At 40.1% G+C, this 18,727-nt stretch overlaps 1 protein-coding gene across 2 annotated transcripts in view; it reads right to left on the reverse strand.

Moving 5' to 3' along the window:
- Positions 1-2,285, reverse strand: part of LOC119776449 (NT-3 growth factor receptor-like) — a 61,216-nt gene extending 58,931 nt beyond the window's left edge. For both annotated transcript variants that reach the window (XM_038274845.1, XM_038274844.1), the window contains exon 1: positions 1,714-2,285. In XM_038274845.1, coding sequence (XP_038130773.1) covers positions 1,714-1,976 — 263 coding nt within the window. In that variant the 5' untranslated portion in view covers positions 1,977-2,285. The remainder of the gene's footprint in view (positions 1-1,713) is intronic.
- Positions 2,286-18,727: the final 16,442 nt, after the last annotated feature.

Genomic DNA, 18,727 nt, shown 5'->3' on the forward strand with positions numbered 1-18,727 from the left:
CGGTCCGGCAGAAGACTGCCATGTTGAGCCTGGTTCTGCCAGAGGTTTCTTCCCAATGGGGAGTTTTTCCTCTCCACTGTCGCTCCATGCTTGCTCATCATGGACAGGTTCTCTTAACCTGTGTTATCCAACTGGCCTTCCATCTTCCAGGTCCCTGAGTGGAGCTCTAGTATCAGCTCACGCAGTCCACCGGATCTCCCCATAAAGCTCAGCAGACCGTCTCACTAACCAGCAGTCTACAGACTGATCAACTCCATCTATCTCCACTCCACCACCAGTTTCAGGCCTGGGGGGGAAACAGCCCTATTCTTTGCTCCTGTTCATGCATATCTATCAAAATTCAGCGCTAATGTTTCCTGCTGAGGTCTGAGCACCAAACACTAAATTAATTCTATCAATAAAGTTCTTCTAATTGTCTTGTGTGAGTTTTTCAGATTGAAATAAACATGAATACGTTAGACGACTCTGAATAGGTCTATGTGAGCATTAGAACTGGGCATTCTTTGGAAACTCATAGCTGGATTAGATATTGATTAAGTATTTAGTGCTCGGTTATTGATTTGTCATAATTAGAAGTCAATATTTTTTTTAAAGTGAAAGAGAATAAAACAGACATAATTTTTTCCTTCTATCAGAAGAAGCCGTTTCAGGGATCTACTTTAACACCTGAACTCCTTCTCATCTGACTTCTTCTTACTATTCGTATTGAAGCAGAATTCTTTAGGGCAATGAGCTGATTTTCATTTCCTTACTTTCTAAAAGCATTCGCTCAGGCTGTTGCGTGCCTGCATAGGTCAGATGTGTTTAGACTCAAGTTTTATTGAAAATAAAAACATTTTTTTCACCTGTCTGTAACTTTAGCTGTGCAGAGCTAACTTTTTATGTTCTGTTTCATCTAAATAAAAACAAAAATTTTCAGTATGATTTATATATTAATAAATTAGATAAATGTAATGTGCTCCAATAGAAGGTTTTCTTGATAGATCTGATGTAGAAAGTAAATATTTTTTATTTTTTCATGATACTTTGGAGATGTTACAAACTTTTTTTTAAATGTAGAAAAAGAAATGTTTAACTGGAAAGAGGAATAACTATTGTTTACTAATGATTCTTCTCATTAAAAAGTAAGAAAGGCCAAGCTGTGCGTAATTCAGGCTTCCATCCGTCTGACTGGAAAGGCTGGATTAAACCCTTTCAAGGCGACTTTAACAAAAGCAGAGCGTGTTTTCCTTAAAGGTCGCACTTTTCCCTCCAACTTAGATTGATAACTGAGCACAGGGCGACTGCAAAGTGGCGATGGTTAAAGTCATGAGCATAAAGGACTAAAAAAATAACAGAGTTAAGTTCTTTATGTATTCTAAGATGTTTTTGTTTTCTAAATGAACAGAGAGATGTTTTTAGCGTAAGAAGTTACGGTAGAGCAAAGCAGAGGAGCTGCTGGGAGCCGCATCCTGGGTCTCCATGACTTTTCTCACCATGCTGACAGCAGCATCCTTAAATAAAGCAGTGGGATTAAAAATCTAAACAGTTCTCCTGAGCACAGTAAGTGTAATAGGGAGGATGCTTTGTCCTTTATTGATGTGGTAGAATACTTGATCCACTTTTAATAAAAAAAAAAAAAAAACTCCAGGACTACTTATGAAGATTAGAAAACTGAAACAACTGTGAAGTTTCAAACAGAAGTAGAGCATCATAAACAGGAAGGATGCTTACATGCTGGTGATGTTCTGGAAAAAGTCCTCGATGTTGTCGCTCATGTTCCCTGGGGCCCCCGCCCCGTGGAATGGCAGCAGTGGGAAGAACCTGCTGCTGTCTGACTTGTTGCAGAAGATCTCGGTGGAGGAGACGGTGCAGGTGGGTGGAGGGTCCAGGAGGGAGCCCAGGCTGCTGTGGAACCAACAGACCAGCAGCAGGACAACCTTCCAGCGGCTGTGGACAGGCCGATCCGAGGGGAAGGGGGTCGGAGCATCCCTCATCTCCTCTGAGTTCCTGCACTTCTCCTCAGTGTGAAAACAGGGAAAACCTTATTTTTTTTTTTCTAAGTTTATCTGTTGTTGTTTGTCCTCTCAGCAGAGTCCAGATGATGAAAGGAAGAATTTCTCCTTCATTTCTGTGGGTCCTGCATGGATCATCTCTGCAGACAGCTGGAAACCAGGGAGGCTCTTCCAGGTCAGCTACATGGCAGACGAAGATCTAAAGCCACTCAGAGCCGTCCTTCTCCTTTTCTCCTCATCCTGACCTCTCCATTCCTCCCCCTCCCTCTCTGCCTGAGCTGATATTCCCACTGAGGCTCTGCTAGCTCCATGTGGGCCGCGGCATCAAGTCCCACCTACATCAGGGCCCCCGGCCTTCCACCCAATGAGGGCCACTATCTAATGACTCCCAACAGTTTTACAACTTATTGAAAAAAACAACCCTGTAGTAAATTATACAGAAGCCTATGCATTCTCCCCATCCCTACTAGGAACATGAAACATTCTATAATAAATTTATGTAAAGAATTATTTTATTTATATTTAAAAAGTGAGCACAGGACACTAGCAGAGCTGCAAAGAAAAGAATCTTTGTCACCCTTTCTAGAGGGCATCGTTATTGGCAGACCAGATGTTGCTGCCATCTTGTTTATTGTTTTGCTTTATTATTTCAAGGCTGCTTCAGATGCATCATCTCATTTCCAAGAGGATCCTCCTCAGAGAATATAAATACAACAAACATCACTAGTCATAATTATGAATCCAAAACATTTAAACACAGACCACACATACTCCGCAAATCCTATAGCCAGCTATTATCTAGATATGTTCAATGATACTAATAGCTACTGTGTAATGCTTACTCAACCTCTATGCACACAGAACACGATACTTGAGCATTAAGCCCAGGATAAATAGTAAATCCAATATAGGAGGGAGAAAAATATAAAAACAGGAGCAGGTAGTATGACGGTGAATCGGTAAAAATAATCTAAAGATCTAAAGATATAAAAAGATCAGACAGATCTGAGGATGTAGGTTCCAGACTGGTAAAGCCTCAACCCCAAAACAGCCGCATTTCAGTCCTAATCCTTGGTAGGAGAAAAATAAATGATCAGTGAAAGGAAGATTTAAAGGAATAGTACACCCAAAACATGATTAGCCTTCATTTTCTACTCACCCCCATGCTGAACAACACTCTGGAGTACTTTTTTGATATCTCAAATGCATCTGGAGATCTGGGAGGCTTCTTGCTGTCTGCTGACATTCAAATAATGGAGGTCTATGGTGCCCGAGACAGAAAGGTCCATAAAAGTCCACAAAAAACGTGTCAATATTCCTCCATACTGCTCGTCCAATGTATTCCAAGTGTCCTGAGTGGGTAGCATCCAGAATTTACTCGAAACAAAGTCATTTAGAATGTTTTTAGAGCATAAACAGTAGTGTATAGGATTTCCTAAAAGCACACGCCTGCGAGTTCACGACTCTACGGAAACCGCGGCAGACCAAACCAGATGAAAGTGCGCATTCAGCGTCCGCTCTGCCGATAATGCAACGCTACCCACTCAGGACACTTGGAATACATTGGACGAGCAGTATGGAGAAATATTGACACGTTTTTTGTGGACTTTTATGGACATTTCTGCCTCGGGCACCATAGACCTCCATTATTTGAATGTCAGCAGACAGTAAGAAGTCCCCAGATCTCCAGATGCATTTGAGATATCAAAAAAGTACTCCAGAGTGTTGTTCAGCATAAGGGTGAGTAGAAAATGAAGGCTAATCATGTTTTGGGTGTACTATTCCTTTAAAGGGACCACTCATTGGTTTGTCGGTTCTGCTTTCTGCTGACATCTCCTGTGGAACCAACTACCAGTTTTAGTCCGTGAGGCAGACACCCTGTCTACTTTAAGGCTAGGCTTCAAACTGTCCTTGTAGATAAAGCTTATAGTTAGAGTGGCTCAGGTCACCCTGAGCTATCTCTATAGTTATGCTGCTATAGGCTTAGACTGCTAGAGGACATAAGGACCCCTTTCTCATCATTCTGCTTCATTCTATCTCTATTCTCCCACTCTGCAGAATCTGTTAGTTCAATCTCTAACTTTCTGCTCTCTCTGCTTTTTCTCAAAGTAGCTTCATCTGGTCTGTTCCTGTTTGGCTATGACTCCATCCTGGAGAGAAATATCAGCTGTGCTGCTGCCATCAACACCTTTGTTTATAGATGTTGGAGCTTGGCCTTTTTTTCAGTGTAGTCCTGTTTCTCTGACTGTGACTAACTGGGTGTGCTCTCTTCATCCTCTGATACGAGCTGGCTCGAAGCTCGTCTGCCTGGCTGTGTGTTTCCTGGATGGGCCGCCTGTGGAGCCGGTTGAAAGTTGCTTTTTTCTATCTATGCTTCTTTTTCTATGTCTGCTTCTGTCTCCTTGAACCCCAGTCGGCCTCAGCAGATGGCCGCTCACACTGAGCCTGGTTCTGCTGGAGGTTTCTTCCTGTTAAAAGGGAGTTTTTCCTCTCCACTGTCGCTACAAGCATGCTTAGTGTGAGGGATTGCTGAAGAGTCAATGAGTCAATGCAATCAGCTGGTTTTCCTTAGATAAAAAACCTTGAATCAATCTGCCTGGATGATCTGGTTAAATTGTCTGTATAAAGTGACCTAAGATGATATCGTGAATTGGAACTATAGAAATAAAATTAATAGAAATTTAATTGAATCGGAATAAAATGTAAACACGAATAAAAAATTGCTTGACACAGCAACTAATTAATTAATAAATGAATGAAAAAGGACTACATGACTGGAAACATCTCAGACTAATCGACACAATTTGATTATGATTTCATTTATAAGACATTTACGTAGATAATATCATTAAAATGTTTAATATTTCTAGTTTAAAAGAAAATAAGACTGGATGTTCTGGAACTTGACATTTATGCACATCAACAGGCTATGAATGGCTATAGAGTAGGTATAACACTAAGGAAAAGAACATGCTTTTCAAGCAACATAACAAACGTACAAATATTTTTCTAAGTAGCAGAGCAGATCAGAGCTGCTTGTGGCCATCGTGGATAACGTCTCTGTTCTTGGACCTAAGGAGTAAATCTGAGGAACATCTATGAGCCTCTCTCTGATAGGCCTCTGCCTCTACTGAACTACCTTATAAATTAGACAGACTTTATTTAGTCTGGATTTAAAATGTCTTTATTGCTCTGATCTAACATTCTTGTAAATATCAGTCTTATCATAGATAATCTGAATAAGATGTTTCAGGTTGAACATGTTTTTTTGTAATTTTATTATGTTAAATTATAATTTCAGCTTTTTTTGTGCAATATGAACATTATTTTGGTTTTATTTGTTTGTTTTTCTAGAATAAGATTTTTTTTCTGTGGTGAAAATCTTCAAAACTATATCTTGTAGATTTAAAGGAAAAGTTCTGTCATATTCAGAATTCAAACTTCAGAAAGTACTTTAAATATGAAATTATTACATCATGTTCAATAAATGATATGTGTAGACATCCCAAGTTCCAAAAACTCATTTCAGGGAGATAGGATCCCAGTTTTCATCTGCTAAATGTTTTTTTTTTTTTTTCACAACAAATAAAAAAATCCTCTAGTTTTTACAGGTTAATTTAACAATTTTTCTTGAGCTCTAATTCAAATTTTATAGAAAACAGTAATTTTAACTTAAATTAAGTCAAAAATATGTAAAATTCCTAAATTATAAATGTATATTGACCACATAAGAAATAGATTATTTATTGATCCTAATTGAAAAGAAATTTCCCGTCATGCAGCTCTCTTAATATATTTGAATCTCTTGCCCTCTTTTTTATTTCATGCTTTTCTGGGCCCCCATGAAAACATGCTGGCCGCCTCCTGGCGCCCTGGTACATTTGGTCTAGATCCACCACTGATCACCTTCACTAGACGTGGATATACTTTAGTATATTCAGCTGTAAAATTAGTCCTATATTTAAATTTTTTACTCGAGAATTTAACCTCTGCCGTTTCCCAGGATGCACAGCTTTGAGTGGTAACTAGGTGACTGCCAGAGAGTAACCCAGAGAAACTTATCGGACTGATCCAATTAGTTCTCTGATCAACAAGTCGCCTGGATCGCCTGGATCGGATCACTTTGGACAGAAACGTTGCACTGGTTTCACCAGTAACCTCCTCCCCACACCCCGCTCTCTCTTGTTGTTCCTGCACAATCGCAGTAGTTCTATTCCGCACATCATGCATGAATTATTGCCTTCTCGCTCTCACTGACATTAAGAAACACCACCTCCCAGAGTGTAAAATCCGGGATAATTGATCCGACTCACGGACATCAATGAACAGCTATCTATATCAGGGTGACTCCTGGAATTTCAGGGAGACTTGGGATGTCCGTGTTTTTAATTCAGATTAATTTTCATCTGAATGTGCTTTACTGGTAACCTGACTCCGCCAGATGGATTTGCTCCGCATATCCATCTGGAAACTTTCCGTAGAAGTAATTTTGTGAAGGGGCAAAAATACTGGTTAGCTGATTGGCCTATGTTGGTGATAGACGGGCCAAATAAACCAATCAGATCAGGGAAGCATATGACGTAACAGAGCGACGACGAAGAGGAGCCAATTGATAGATCAAACTCTTGCTGAAAGCAGTCGGGAGAAGAGCAAAAACATCTTTTCCTCTGAGAAAAGCCTCCAGAGCAGTGTTTTGCTCTTCTTTCAGTGAAGAAATACTCTGTAAATCCGATAAAACTTGCTCGATAGCCACGCTAACGCTAGTTTCATCGGTTGAAGCCGCCATGTTCTTTAGACTGAACTGTCGCGCTTCTCGTTGCGTCACACCTCAACCCGCCTCAAAGCCAACGCTGATTGGACGTTCGTTTGGTGAACGGCTCCAAATTTTCTTTAACGGAGAGTCTCCAGACTGATTAGCGAGTGAAATCTTGAAAGCTCGTGAGATCAGGATCGTCTCATGAGGCTACTTTACTGGAGGCATCCATGTTTGTCAAAGAACACTACTGCCACCTACTGGTTTGTGACGTCACGGTGCGGTATCGGCTGTTGATCAAGTCCCAGTGCTGTATCTGGTGTTTGTCACAACGCGCTATTATCCAAGTCATCTTGAAAAAAATCTTCTTCCAAATGTTGGCTACATATTACGTGTTTTTTCTCAGGCCAGAAGTTCGATGGCAAATCCTTCCTCTTCAAGTTGGCAATCCAACGACCAACCCATCCGTGGAGGATCAGGAATCAGAAAGGTGAAATAACTCTTTTTCTTCCACTTTTACTCGATGTATTCCACAATCCAGCTGCCATGCACGTGGGCATTGTCAGTTTCACTATAGCTCTGGTGAATTTCAATGGTTAAGTCCTCTGGAAATCTTCAATAATTGTTGTTGATTGCAGATGTGTGTAGTAGTTCCCATTGATTTTGCTTGTAAAGCGGGGAGAATGGCGCTAAATAAATTTACAGTCACAAAAGACGAGGTCATAAAACAAACCTTAATCTACTAGAATTAAAATGCTTTCTTAAAAAAATGGGTTTTCAGTTCACTCTTGAAAACATCAACAGAATCACGTAAACGCAAGGAAAGTGGAAGATCGTTCCAGAGCACCGGCCCCACCGTCTGAAAGGAGCGATCAGCCCTGGTCCTGCAACAAGTACGACGGACCATGAGCAGGTTCAGGTCCTGAGACCTCAGCCTCCCAGAGGGGTTAAAGGACCCAACAGGTCTCTAATGTAGGAGGGAGGCCGACCGTGGAAGGCCCTGAAGGTCAGCACCAGGATTTTAAACTGGAAGCGAACAGAGGGACTGGGAGCCAATGAAGAGCTTTTAGAATCGGCGTAATATGAGCTCCTCTGTTTGTACGAGTCAGTGACCTGAACCTGCTGAAGACGAGACGACTTCTTTCTGTTTAGACATGAGAATAGACTGGTACAGTAGTCTCATCTGTCTGATCCTCCTCCTGCTTGAAGCTTGTGATCTTCTCCATTCTTCTTCTGCTGGACTTTGTTCTCCAGCTTCTTCTCTTACGCCTCCTTCTTTGGCAGGTAAAGGGGATAAAAGGGGACTTTACCGACTCCTCATGCATATATTAGTAGAAATGTGTTCTAATGTAATTTTATATATACAACACAAAGGTCCTATTGAGAACGGATGGTAAACCTCCTCTAAGATGCTGTGCAAATTAATTTAAATGCTTTAAAATGAAATAAACCAAAAAGATAATAATAGAAATCCTGTCTAATATAAATATAATTTTATGACAGTATAATGTGAGCTTGTTTTTTCTCATTGAGTGATTTATTAGAAATCCCTGCAGTGCAGGGTTTAGTCCTTTGTCATCCAGCAGATAATAATCAGATGGCATGACTTCCTAATGTGGCCGTGACAGTGATGCATTATGGAAGAATTATTGATTCATAACAGCCGGTTAATGCACTGCTTGTCATCCAGCCTTTGGTTTTATAGATAGAAGTAACCTACTTTTGCACGCTTCCTCTCTGCAGACAAACACTTCCAGTGTGTTGAATCACTCATTAGTAATAGTTAACAAATACTTGCTTCATGTTTCATACATGTTAACTGTTATAGAAAAGTGTTTAATACTGGTTACCTTTTTTTAAAGTTTTAATTGTGGCTACCATTTAGCATTAGCAGATAACTGAGACACAGTTTTGCATCCTCATACATATTTTATAAAAATAGTACTTGACGAGAGGATCAAAAGCATAAAGCTCAGTGTTTATATCCACTCTGAATCTTTGCTATTTTTGAGGATGACCTGAAACGTATATGTTAGCATCAAGGCTCAGTGGCCTTTTTGAGATGATTCTGCTCTTTGTGGACAAATGTTTAAGTCTTCTTTTTGAGTTTTTCAGTTACACGTCGATTTACGTCATTCTGTGTTTTCTTCTGTCATTGGTTTCTTTTCCATTTTGTCATTCTAGTTGTTTTCTTTTTATATTTAAGCAATGTTGTATTTTCTTTATGTATTTTTAGTGTTTCAACAGACAAACAGTGTCAATTATATAAAACAGTTCAAATCAATTCAATTTATTTCTTTAGCGTCAAATTCACATCATGTCATCTCAAGGCACTTTTCAGTTCACCAGATCATCCGGTCAGATTGATTCAAAGTTTTCTATCTAAGGAAAACCAGCTGATTGCATCAACTCATTGACTCTTCAGCAATCCCTCACACTAAGCATGCTTGTAGCGACAGTGGAGAGGAAAAACTCCCTTTGAACAGGAAGAAACCTCCAGCAGAACCAGGTCAGTGTGAGCGACCATCTACTGAGGCTGACTGGGGTTCAAGGAGACAGAAGCAGACATAGAAAAAGAAGCAGAGATACAAAAGGCAACTGTCAACCTGCTCCACAGGCGGCCCCGTCCAGGAAACACACAGCCAGGCAGACGAGCTCCGAGCCAGCTCCCATGTCAGAGGATGAAGAGAGCACATCCAGTTAGTCACAGTCAGAGAAACAGGACTACACTGAAAAATAGACCGATCTCCAGCATCTATAAACAAAGGTGTTGATGGCAGCAGCACAGCTGATATTTCTCTCCAGGATGGAGTCACAGCCAAACATGAACAGACCAGATGACTATGAGAAAAAGGAGAGAGAGCAGAACGTTAGAGATTGAACTAACAGATTCTGCAGAGTGGGAGAATAGAGATAGAATGAAGCAGAATGATGAAATAGGGGTCCCTATGTCCTCCAGCAGTCTAAGCCTATAGCAGCATAACTATAGAGATAGCTCAGGATAACCTGAGCCACTCTAACTATAAGCTTTATCAAAAAGGAAAGTTTTAAGCCTAGCCTTAAAAGTAGACAGGGTGTCTGCCTCACAGACTAAAACTGGTAGTTGGTTCCACAGGAGAGGAGCCTGATAACTAAAAGATCTGCCTCCCATTCTACTTTTAGAAATTCTAGGAACCACTAGTAAACCTGCAGATTGAAAGTGAAGCGCAGTGTTAGGAACATAAGGAACAATCAGATCTCTGATATCAGATGGAGCTTGGCCATTTAAGGCTTTATAGGTGAGAAGGAGGATTTTAAATTCTATTCTGGATTTAACAGGAAGCCAATGAAGAGAAGCCAGGATAGGAGAGATATTATCTCTCTTTTTAATTCTCATCAGAACTCTGGCTGCAGCATTTTGGATCAGCTGAAGGCTTTTAACTACAGTTTGTGGACTTCCTGATAGTAAACACTGCATGAAAAGTGAGATTTTCGTCCCGTAAACCCCCGTAAACTCCCGCAGATCTGCCTGATTTTCGTCAGTTTCCGACAATTTGCAACCCGTGCTTGTCCGCGTTTGTCGTGCCACAAATTGTCGGAAACGTACCGTGACGTATGTGGAGAGCGATTAGCTGTACTAATGGCCCTAATTAGCATATGAATACAGCAAACCCGCGCGGCTGGCCAGGTCTGGCTTGAATAACCTTCTCAGTATTGGCTGAAACCACTATGAAATCGCTCGTGATTGGCAGCAAAACCACACGTGGCCACGCCAGGCTTTAATTTTCTTACTGAGTATTGGACGGAACCGCTTCTTTTTAAACAAGTAAAGTCGCTCGTGATTGGTTGGCATATATATATATTTACATATATTTATTCATATATATATATATATATATATATATATATATATATATATATATTTATTTATTTATTCATTCATATATTTATTCATTCATATGGTGTGTATTTATGTTATCCTACACTACTACACAATTATTATGCTACCATCAAGGACATGAATGAATTTATACAGGAAGTGAACATTTGCCAGGAAGCTGTTTATGCAAAGAAAGAGCTTTATTAAAACACACACAACTATATACAACGCGTATCCAAACACATGCGTTTCTAAAAATTAAAAGTCCGTGAACGGTCCGTTTGCTTCCTCGGGGTTGGAGGTAACGGGCAGCATTCCCTCCGAGGCAGGTCCGATGTGCAGACGCCTACTGTGCGTGGCTCTGTACTTCGGCATCGCTTCTAACCGGGACTGCAGCTTAAAAAAGAGTTCAGTGAGATCCGGCCTACGAAATGGTGGCGACCGTACAATCCATCCAGAGACACCGCTGACGACGGCGGACTTCCAGAGTTCCACTTCCTCATCTGCTAGCACACTCTGCCTCGCTTTCAGCAGCTGAAAAAAAAAAACAATGAATCAGCGCACTGCGTATGGACACAACACATCTATCAATGCACCTGAAAAATAGTCACCAAATAAAGTCTTACCCTCTTTCTTCTGGCCCGACTCCGAGCAGATAGCCTCCGCACGCAGCGTGTTGGCTGGCTGCGTATATCTGAAGCTCCTGCGTACCGTCTGAAAATACGTCTTACAGGCAGCTGGAAAACAATTAAATGAGAGTGGTATGAATAAAAAATCAAACGCAAGTCACAGTAACAAGGAAGGAGAAAACATTAAAACAAGTCACTTACACACAATGTCGTCTTTATCATCATCGTGCAACTCTGGACTTGCTGATTATGGCTCCGAGCAAAAAGGAGGTCTGTGAAAACAAAATGTAAAGCTATGATCGGTATCCATTACCTTTTACCGCAGAATGAAAGCATATTCTTTAAATCTTACCCTTGCTCCGGTTCAAAGCGCCTGCAATTAGTCTCCGAGTTGTTAAGACGGCGTACTGCTTCCTGTAAATCACAAAAAATGCACTTTAATAAAGCTTGTTCTTGCAAGGCTAGGCTAGATAGGCTAATAGCTAGGCTGCTATTAGCCATAGCTCAGGCTAGGCCGCTTTTAGCTTAGCAGGCAGTAATCGAACATATATTTACCGCTAGCATCTCTTCTTTGAGTTCGTCTTGTTCGATGCAGAGTCGCCATCGCGTCCAAGAAGAGTTTTACCCCGAAATCCCACATACTCCGTCTGCGCTCCGCTCCGCTCCGCCCCGCTGCGCTCCAGACCGGCTGCACAAGCAAAGCCTACAGCCGCCGCTGTGGCTCCGTCCCCTCCTCTCTGAGTTCCTTGGAGATCGTAGAGGGCATGCGCCAGATGAACCAGGGTTTCCGCGGATCATTAAAAATAATTACAATTCATAATTCTTTTTTTAATCAAGGCCTTAATTGGCACTAAAATTAATTAAATATGTTTATCGTTGCATTTATGATTCTTTAATAAAAATGCTTCTAAAAACAATGTCGTCAGATATTATATCGCTATTAATTTGCATGGAACTGTTTATAAAGCCGTATGTTCGGAAAGGAAGCTCGAGGCGGAGAAAAAGCTAGAGAATATATATACGTATATATGTGTGTGTGTGTGTGTGTGTGTCTGTTTACATACATACAGGAGTCATGGAACTCTGCTTGCAGCTCCTTCATATTTCATGTACACTAATAACTTGTGTACATGGTTCTTGTTGATGGCATTAAAATCATTTCAAATAGCATTAAAATAGCATTAAATTAGAGTCACTCATTCCTGTATGAACCCTGTGAGCGCTTAATTTAATATGACATATTAAAAAAATCCCACCATCATCCAGCATATGTTCAGTTTCTGCCCAAATATATATATATATATTTTTGTAGATTTTTGTAACAGAGATAAGGATAATTCAAAACTGCTTTTTTTTTTTATGAACTTGTTCTCTACAACTTAGCATCTCTTTTCATTCCTGTAATAAGAAGTTTCTTTTAACTGGATTTGATTAAACTTTAAGTCCCTCGGTATAAAATAAATATTTTAATGGAGATGAGAAATCTGCTTCCTGGTTGGTGAATAACCAATTGTTTGGATCCAATCATTTAAATAAACGGTGTTAGTTTTTTTTTTTTTTTATATATATATATATATAAGAATTGTGCTATAATTTCTAGTCACCAATCTGTTGCTGCTATATTTTAATTTGACGAACCGGAATTTGTCGATGTTCTTTTTCCTGTTTGGTGCAATTGCAATTGCGGATCTTGACCTGGCCAGACCGTATGACCACAGTGTACCAATCTTCTGTTGGCTACTTCCAACAGGATAATGCGCCATGTTATAAAGTGAATCATCTCAGACTCATTTCTTGAAACTTTTCCACTTAAGTAATTGTGAATTGAGCATATTGACAGACAATATTTTATTTTTTATCTTAAATGCAAATTTTTTTTTAAATAATTACTGCTCTAAATGCTCTGCAGCTAAAGGTCTGTTTTGGTCTCTATACTTTAATTAAATAAATCAATTCAAGCTAAAATGTGAGAGGCTATACTAAGCCTGATCTCTTTGTATCAGAGATTTTCTTCCTCAGAAAGATGTCACTTGGGGTAAAACCCCCCCTGCAACCCTGGTTTGCATTTGTATAGCTCACAGCATGTTCATTTACATGTTAAAGCCTCCCCTAGAATTCCATGGGGGGGGGGCATGGGGGGAACACTGCCTAAGAGAGTCCACGTCAATTTCTGACAATTTACGGGAGTTTTCAACGAAGCCTGCAAATTGCCGTAAACTGCCGCTAACCTGAAGTTCCACGACAATCTACAGTGCCGTATATTGACGAAAATCCCACTTTTCATGCAGTGAAAGAATTACAATAGTCCAGCCTTGAAGTAACAGATGCATGGACTAGTTTCTCAGCATCACCCCTGGACAGGAGATTTCTAATTTTTGTAATATTCCTCAGATGAAAAAAAGAAATTCTAGAAACCTCTTTGATATCGGATTTAAACAACATTTTCATCAGATCCCCCCTCTATGAAGAAATTGATGTTTATATCATTCATATGGTGTAATTTTGTATGCAATCTAATTGGATATTCAATAAGAAGTAATGTAAAGAAACATTTAACTGTATTTTTTCCCCATTTTTTAAAGTAGAGGAAACCTACTTGAACATACACACAAAAAATAAAACCATTCAAAAGGTGCATCTATCTTATCTTAACTGTTATAATAAGTAGAGAAAAAATCTGTTTTTAATTTTGGTTTAAACAGATACCCTTTGTTTTATCTCAGATTTCCTACATTTGATATTTTAATGTGTTTAAAGGTACAATACAATAGGAAGTCATAAAAAAAATATAAAAGGAAAAATCTATATATGGCAAATAGATTTTCACATCAACCAGTAACTGCCCTCACTAAAATATAAGGCCTGAACTTGTTTATGTTTTTTTTTTTTTTAGATTGCAAGCCTAATTATTACATCTGGTGCTGCAGAACGTATAGAAGAAGAGGCACAAAAGAGGCACAAAAACCCAGGTTACACACCCTAATGGAGCCTTGTTTCCTATTAAAGGAGGGGCCAAAGGTTTCCTGCCTGCCTGGGATCTTTCATTTGTCCTCAGGGCCTCCTGTGTGTCTGTGTAGATGAGTTGCGGCCTGCTAAGCAGCTCTGCACATCAGGACGGTCTGAAACCGCATGCATCTAAAACCACCAGGAGCAACTCAGGAATATTACTGCTTTTAATGTATGACTGGTTTAATCTATATTACATCATCTGGTAAAATGCAGAAGCACTCCACTTGTTTGTTGTTTTTAGCTAGTAGATAAAAGGAACAGAAATAAAACCTAACCAAAAACACATCTTCCAATTCAAATGTAGGTTTTAAATAGTTTTTTTTTTTTGTCTGCTAATGAAGGAGAATAGCACTGCATGAAAATCGGGATCTTCATTTGGCTGCGGTGAATCCCTCATTTTTGGCAGTTTTAGAGGTTTCCCGTTTATTATTCACTTCTATTCAGTTTATTTCTATAGCGCCAATTCACATCATGTCATGTGATTCTACATTTGTCTTAAATGATTACATCACCAATCATTGCAAACTCGGGTCTGTTTGTTCTGGGAGTCAGTTCTTGCTTTCATCAATAAATCATGTATGTGAATAATTTCATCTTCTGCCAGCAAAGTTCCTGTACTCCAGTAATGTACAGTCAGGGGAAGCATGTCACTGACGGAAACTAATAAGGGCGTGAGAAAATCAATTTGTAGAGTGGATGTTCACTAAATTATTTTTCAGGATTATTTCAACATTTTGATGAGGAAAATAACTAAACAGCAAACAGAGCACAAGGTCAGATTCAGCTTCTCTCTGAATGTTTCACAGGTTTCTCCCTCTACTCTAACCAGGCAGTGAAGTCACATTACAGATCCAAAAAAGTACAAATAATTTATTCTAAAATTGAGCACATTTATTCATCAATTGAAAAAGGGAAGTGAGAAACCAACTGAACAACACAGTCTATATTTATCATAACAAAACATAATTGCATTGTCTCATTTTATGCCTTATTTTATGGGTAAATAAACTCATTAATTGGCAGATCATCTTATTTACCTGCTAACATTAAGGGTAAATACTACATTTAAGATATAGAATTATTTCTAGGTTGTTTTTGCAGACCGTCCATCCATCCATCCATCCATCCATCCATCCATCCATCCATCCATCCATCCATCCATCCATCCATCCATCCATTCCTCATGTTTTTCTGGTGTTTAAAGAAGATGATGAGAAGCAGAGATGGAAGCAGAGAAGACATTAAAACAGCTTAGCTCACGTCACACTGCTTTCTCTGCATCTACAAAAACATCCATCCGTCCATCCGCCCGTCCGTCCATCCATCCATCCATCCATTCTCCATCCATCCATCCATCCATTCTCCATCCATCCATCCATCCATTCTCCATCCATCCATCCATCCATCCATTCTCCATCCATCCACACATCCGTCCATCCATCTATCATCCACCGTCCATCCATTCTCCATCCATCCATCCATCCATCCATCCATTCTCCATCCATCCATCCATCCATCCATCCATCCATCCATCCATCCATCCATCCATCCATTCTCCATCCATCCATCCATCCATACATTCTCCATCCATCCATCCATCCATCCATTCTCCATCCATCCATCCATCCATACATTCTCCATCCATCCATCCATCCATCCATCCATCCATTCTCCATCCATCCATCCACACATCCATCCATCCATCCATCATCCATCCATTCTCCATCCATCCATCCATCCATCCATACATTCTCCATCCATCCATCCATCCATCCATCCATCCATCCATTCTCCATCCATCCATCCACACATCCGTCCATCCATCCATCATCCACCATCCATCCATTCTCCATCCATCCATCCATCATCCATCCATCCATCCATCATCCATTCTCCATCCATCCATCATCCATCCATCGTCCATCCATCCATCCATTGTCCATCCATCCATCCATCCATCCATCCATTGTCCATCCATCCATCCATCCATCCATTCTCCATCCATCCATCCATCCATTCTCCATCCATCCATCCATCATCCATCCATCCATCCATCCATTCTCCATCCATCCATCCTCCATCCATCATCCATCCATCCATCCATCATCCATTCTCCATCCATCCATCATCCATCCATCGTCCATCCATCCATCCATCCACCCATCCATCCATCCATCCATCCATCCATCCATTCTCCATCCATCCATCCATCCATCCATCCACCCATCCATCCATCCATCCATCCATCCATCCATCCATTCTCCATCCATCCATCCATCCATTCTCCATCCATCCATCCCTCCATCCATCATCCATCATCCATCCATCCATCCATTCTCCATCCATCCATCCATCCATCCATTCTCCATCCATCCATCCATCCATTCTCCATCCATCCATCCATCATCCATCCATCATCCATCCATTCTCCATCCATCCATCCATCCATCCATCCATCCATCATCCATCCATCCATCCATCATCCATTCTCCATCCATCCATCATCCATCCATCGTCCATCCATCCATCCATCCATCCACCCATCCATCCATCCATCCATCCATCCATCCATCCATTCTCCATCCATCCATCCATTCTCCATCCATCCATCCCTCCATCCATCATCCATCCATCCATCCATTCTCCATCCATCCACCCATCCATCCATCCATTCTCCATCCATCCATCCATCCATCCATTCTCCATCCATCCATCCATCCTCCATCCATCATCCATCCATCCATCCATCATCCATCCATCATCCATCCATCCATCCATCCATCCATCCATCCATCCATCATCCATCCATCATCCATCCATCCATCCATCATCCATTCTCCATCCATCCGTCCATCCATCCATCCGTCCATCCATCCATCCATCCATCCATCCATCCATCCATCCATCCATCCATTGGGGAAAGGCGAGGTAAAATGCTGACAGGTCAACAGTCTTTTTTTAGACCATTATTTTTTAACATTAGAAAAGGAAACATCAGATAAATTCAGACCAGATCATCAGGTATAAACAACCATTCCAGAATAAAAGTTAATTAAATGCCCATGATGTTGCTGCAATTTTCAAATATCCATTACTGTAAAAATGTCCATAGCTGAATATAGGTTATTTTTTCTCCAGTTTGATATTGTTATATTTTATATGTTTATATTTTAATTCTTCACTTTTATGTTATTCTTAGACATTTTTGTAAGGTCCTCATTTGTGTGACCATTTTTTCTATAATCTTTTTGCTGCTGTAAACACCAGAATATTCTATTCTATTCTATTCTATTCTATTCTATTCTATTCTATTCTATTCTATTCTATTCTATTCTATTCTATTCTATTTCCTTTTTATTCTGAACCTCAGAAGGATGAGTTCTCCATGATAAACTCAATGAGATGTTGCCATATGATTGGCTGAGTGACACGTTCTTGTTCACAAGCATTGGATGGTTTTATTCTGGCCCGTGTCTTTGCAGCCTTGTCATTGTTTGGTGCAGTGTTTGCTCTCTCAGGTAATTGTGTGGCGGAAATGTAATTTTTGTGACATGGCCCAAGAAAGCCTGAGGCAGAAGTAAGAAACAAGAAAGAGGAAGGAGGTTACAGAGAGAGATAAACTGATCAGGCTGAGGCATTAGCAGATAAAATGCATAGAGAACGGAGAGCAAATCCTGTGTGGCTCCAAAAGGATCGGCTCCTGGTTGTGTGAGGAGAAGAGGAAAGACGCGTAGAGATTTCCATCATAAAAAATATGATAAGCAAGATGTTAGGAGGAATAGGAAAAGCTGGGAGAGGATGTGGGAGAGTAAGTAAGTCCAATCCGGGGATAATTTCCTTTTATGCGCTCAAAAAAAATGTAGATGTTTATCCATGATTACAGTAACTACAAGAAAACTCTGAAGACTTTTATCTAGATGATATAAAGTAAAGGAATGAACGGATATAAGCTTTGAATAAAACAACTGCTGGGGGTCAATGAGCCAATCCATACTATGAGCAGAGGGGGTTGGTATACAGAGAGCATAAAAACATGGGTATGTTTTTATTTTCAGAGATGCTTGGCTGTTGGTCTGGTCCATTAAAACCTTTTTAATGGTTACAAGTTGATGGCTTTTACTGCCAGAGGCATGGCAGTCAGTAATAGTGTTAAATGTGTGTATGTGGGGGAGTGTGTTGTTCTGCATGGTTTTGTTTTCTGTGTTTTATATAGGAAATCACAACAGGCATTTAAACATTATGCTGTAAATGCACTCGTCTGTCCTTCCAGCTCCCAGCCGCATCAGATAGTAAGAAAAATAATCAAATCTCCCAGATATAAATAAGTTTGGTGGAGCTAAAAGTATGAAAAAAGATCAGCAGATGGCAGAGAAAGTCCTGAGCTTAGCTTGTTGTTATTCCTCTATAATATGACAGCTAAGAACATCTTTAAATAATGAACTTTATATGTTTTATTATTGGAAGTGTTAGTAGGGAAGTAATC

The sequence above is a fragment of the Cyprinodon tularosa genome, unplaced genomic scaffold (genome assembly GCF_016077235.1).
Source record: "Cyprinodon tularosa strain WSP-4 unplaced genomic scaffold, ASM1607723v1 ctg933, whole genome shotgun sequence".
Taxonomy (NCBI): domain Eukaryota; kingdom Metazoa; phylum Chordata; class Actinopteri; order Cyprinodontiformes; family Cyprinodontidae; genus Cyprinodon; species Cyprinodon tularosa.